At 33.6% G+C, this 4,217-nt stretch overlaps 2 protein-coding genes across 2 annotated transcripts in view; one reads left to right on the top strand and one right to left on the bottom strand.

Moving 5' to 3' along the window:
• The first annotated feature begins 6 nt into the window (after positions 1 to 6).
• On the top strand, positions 7 to 3,881 carry LOC106111912 (protein ref(2)P-like). Its single transcript, XM_013294114.1, has 7 exons — positions 7 to 77; positions 402 to 566; positions 919 to 1,091; positions 1,217 to 1,847; positions 1,918 to 2,100; positions 2,174 to 2,587; positions 3,030 to 3,881. Exons 2-7 carry the CDS (start codon positions 443 to 445, stop codon positions 3,170 to 3,172), a joined length of 1,668 nt encoding a protein of 555 aa, XP_013149568.1. The 5' UTR covers positions 7 to 77; positions 402 to 442; the 3' UTR covers positions 3,173 to 3,881.
• The window catches only part of LOC106111913 (exosome complex component RRP42), a 5,628-nt gene continuing 5,283 nt past the window's right edge, over positions 3,873 to 4,217 (bottom strand). The window contains exon 6 of the mRNA XM_013294115.1: positions 3,873 to 3,994. Coding sequence (XP_013149569.1) covers positions 3,892 to 3,994 — 103 coding nt within the window. The 3' untranslated portion in view covers positions 3,873 to 3,891. The remainder of the gene's footprint in view (positions 3,995 to 4,217) is intronic.

Here is a 4,217-nt window from a genome sequence, read left to right as displayed (position 1 = left end):
TTTCTGTTACCTGGAGGCTAAGCTTCAAGAAATCTTTCCCTTACTAAGGCAAAAATGCTTCAGTGTTACTTGGAAAGGTGAGACACCTTTTACAACCATTTTGTTTTACTATTTATAATTCTGATGCAACATTATTGACCATTTACATTCACTTTCAAAGCAATTATCACATTATACATATAAAAAATTGTATTCTTTACTGTAAATTAGTAAAGAAATAGATTAAATATCCCTGTTCATCAATTCACAATATTGTTTTGCAGAATGGAGTAAATTATTCACTTACATGTTTAAATTTATAGCTTGGTATTATGAATCACCACTCTGAATTTTTTTTAATTCAACAAACAAAAGCCACAGATATACATTGAAAAAAAAATATAAAAATTATTTTCTTCCAGATGAGGATGGTGATGATATTACTATTTCTTCTGATGATGAAATGATAATTGCATTATCATCTATGACTGATACTGTCATGAAATTGAATATTTACTGTAGTGAGGATGAGCCTCAGGAAATTAACATTGATGTGGAGATTACTGCTTCAACTGAGGATGCTACTGGTAACGGTACTGTAGTAACAAATTTCTTTGTATTTACACACAATCATCAGTTTTGGTTATTAATATTTTGAATTGGAATAATCTGATTATTTTTAATTTTTATGAAATACAACTCATTAATATTTAAGCAAATGAATATGTTGAATTTGTACAAACATAGACATAATTTTATTTATTGCAACAAAACTTTAATTATTTTGTCCGACCAATGTTATTTTATCTACACTGTCTTATTATATAGCTTATCTTTGAATTCTCATTAAAAATAAGTACATTGTTGTCATGGTTGTCATTTATACTATTTTCTTAGTTATTTTATTATTACATATTACTTTATTATACTATCTTTCAGGAGACAAAAATGCAGTTCATTGTGGGGTTGTTTGCGATGTCTGTGATGTACCAGTGGCGGGATTCCGTTACAAGTGTGCTATATGCCCTAATTACGACCTCTGCTCTAAGTGTGAGACAGATGGCCATCATTCTCAGCATATCATGGTGCGATTTCCTATGCCAAAAATGTCTGTAAGTAATTTCATAAAGATTTACTATTTAATACAAATTAAAATGTTACTGGAAAAGTTTGTATTTAAAAACTATAAGTGTGACATTTACAAAAAAAATTTAAGTTATGTCTCGACATATTTCAGCGATCATTGGTGAAGGCAGCTATGAAACGTTCCCGTCATGTTATGAAGTCTATGAACAATGCTGCGTCAGATGTTAAGGAACTTTACGAAAGAGCCAAATATGAGAGAAGTTGCGAGAAGAAGCGTCATCATGGTCGAGGCGAACACTCTCGCCGCTCTGCGCCATCCTGGTTAGATATCTTCAACTCATATTTAAATGAGTTTGCTGATCTTGCTGGCAATGGTGGTCTTGATACCAATAAAGATAAGTCTCCGAAACCTGCTGAATCAGGAAGCCAACAGCAAACTCAAACCGGTGAGAATGCTGCAACATCCACATCTAAACAAGATGGAGAAGCTGCTGAGTCAGAGCCTCCTTATGCTGTTAACATAGATAAGGACAAAGTTAAAAATTTTCTTCGAGTACTAAATGAAATGCGTGATGTAGACTCGGAAGGTAAAAAGGTTGAGCAGACGAATGTGGATGCTGTAGGAGGCACGGGAACTTCTGATCAAACATCTAAAGCTGTCGATGAGAATGCAAAGGCTGAAATATCATCTACAACTAAGGATATCAATGAAGCTTCAACTTCCAAAGATGTGTCTCCTGAGAGGGCTACAGATGAATGGACTGTGATTAACAAGGAAAAAGGTACTAATATTTCTTAAATTTTAACTACAATTACAATGATAAATGTTCTTATAAAGTTCTTTTATTTCAGATCTGATAGATATGGAACAGAAACCAATGGATACGGATCAGAATTCAAAGGATATGGAACAGAAACCAAGTGCACCACCACAAAAAAATGTGCCTATCGGTTACACTCTGCCTCAAGAATTCCAACAGCATCTTCACATTTCGAAGGAGCAACTTTACCCTCCACTGCACACTGCTACTGCTGGTAAACATTCTACATTATTATGGTATTCTCTTTGTATATGAATTTTTGAATAATAAATTTTTGTAATTTTTAGTGTTGAATCCTAATGAGCCGCAGATGACCCCATGGGAAATGTTGACTAAGCGATGGGAGACTGAAATTGCTAAACGTAGAGTGCAAAATGACTTTGAAATTGACCCGATCCAAACTGAGCCTCAATATCAATCTCATAGCTTCAGGTCCAATAACCAAGCTACAAGACAAGAGCAGACTCAACCTCAGAGCTTTATGCCCAATAACGAGGCTAAGACTGCAGCACAGCAAACACAACCTTGGGGTTTCAACCCCAACCATGCTAAGGCTGGACCACACCAGACTCAAACACGTGACTTCAACCAGCCTAAGGCTGGACAATCACAACCAAAGGGATTCAAGCCGAATAAAGCCAATAACGACAAGTCTAAGGCTGGACCGCAGCAAACAGAGCCGGCTCAGAGTTCCCATATTAGTGAGTATCACTTCGCAATATTAGCCACTTTGTCTTTCTAATAACAATGATGTTATGGCACTAGCATAGCCTGCGTGCGGAGTACGAAAAAGTTTCTAAAATGATCTCTTGGTGAAACGACCGTGGTGACAAATATACTAGTGTAAAATACAACCTATGTGTACAAGAACAATATAACTTTAGTAACAAAAGGTTTATAATTCCTTAAAACGTCAGTCGTTATATCCGTGGGAGCGAGACGCTAACTATTTAGGACAGAGCAAAAGAGATGTTTTTTAAACATTATAAAGAGTAATAATTTGTATCTTTGTATTGAAATATAACTCAAAAACTACTAGACCAATTTGAATAAATTCTTTATTCTTTTTTAATTTCATGCAAAGTCGCGTGCAATAGCTGGTTAGGTGTAAAATAATAAATTAAGACATTATTTTACCCACAGAGCCGCATATTGCTGCTGCGATACAGCAGATGCTGGCTATGGGGTTCAACAACGAGGGTGGCTGGCTCACACAACTGCTGGAAGGCACTGGGGGCAACATCGCCGCAGTCATTGAACTGCTTACACCAGTTAAGCCAAAGTAGATTCTAATACATTCTATTCCGCTCTTTTCAATATTGTAGTGAAATATATTCATATTGCTTAATCATAGAAATTTAAATATTCAATTTGTCAACGCATAATTCGATATTCATAGCATCGTAAGGTAGTGGAGATATTTGGTGTTTAATTCATATTTGATCAATATTTACTTCTCATAGAAATTTAATCTTTAAAGGCATTAATATTCTTAGAATTATAAGGTAGTGGAAAAATATTTTTGGTGTATAATTCCTTTTAAATTCATATTTAATCAATATTCATGTTTTAAACATTTTTATTCTTAGAATTATATGGTGGTAGAAATAATATAAATGTATTCTTTAGTAACTTAGCTATCCCTTTAGCTGAAATAAGTAAAAACAACTTTTCTGCAGCTAATATGCTGGTCTGGTAGAAACATTTCGAGATTATAATTTCGTACATTGAAATAATAATAAATTTGACATGACATGTTAATTAAGATTGTAAAGCACATGGAAAGTGATCAAATTTCTGTCTTAATTATTTGATTGCATTTGGTTTTTCTTATATTGTGATGTATTGATCTCAACCTTTGATAAAAAAATTAGAGAAAGATTTACCATTTATCTGTTGCTTAGTTTTTTTTTATATAGATATTTAGTATACCTACTATGTAGTATGCATAATTCTGTATATTCTATATCAATAAATAAATAAATCTTAAAGATCAAATGTTGTTTTATTTCAAAAAACCATATGAGTGTTTCTTACAATCAGATGTTTCTTTTTTCTCACGTAGAAGGGCACGACCAAGAGCTTCATCCAAACAGTATGCAGCAATCCTGAAACAAATTTTTGTATCAAATCATAAGCAAAACAGCATTCTTAACATAAAACTGAATAACTAGGCATCATTTGCGACTGTCTGCTTAAATGTAAACTTTAGTAGCCTGTGTCTTCGTGAGAGTCAAAATAGCGGGTGTACCATCGCGAATTAAATTATACCACTTACTAAAAAAATGTACCTAAAATGTACTAATTAGTACCTCGCTCAAAAAAAATTGT

Source organism: Papilio polytes, unplaced genomic scaffold, assembly GCF_000836215.1.
Source record: "Papilio polytes unplaced genomic scaffold, Ppol_1.0 DF824146.1, whole genome shotgun sequence".
Lineage (NCBI taxonomy): Eukaryota > Metazoa > Arthropoda > Insecta > Lepidoptera > Papilionidae > Papilio > Papilio polytes.
The sequence above is the reverse complement of the archived record's forward strand: the minus strand, read 5'-3'. Positions and strand labels throughout refer to the sequence as shown.

Coding starts and splice junctions, on each gene's coding strand:
- LOC106111912 (XM_013294114.1), top strand. CDS start 443: ATGATAATTGCATTATCATCTATGACTGATACTGTCATGAAATTGAAT. Junction 1,092..1,216: donor TTCCTATGCCAAAAATGTCT/GTAAGTAATTTC, acceptor GACATATTTCAG/CGATCATTGGTGAAGGCAGC. Junction 2,588..3,029: donor GGCTCAGAGTTCCCATATTA/GTGAGTATCACT, acceptor TTTTACCCACAG/AGCCGCATATTGCTGCTGCG.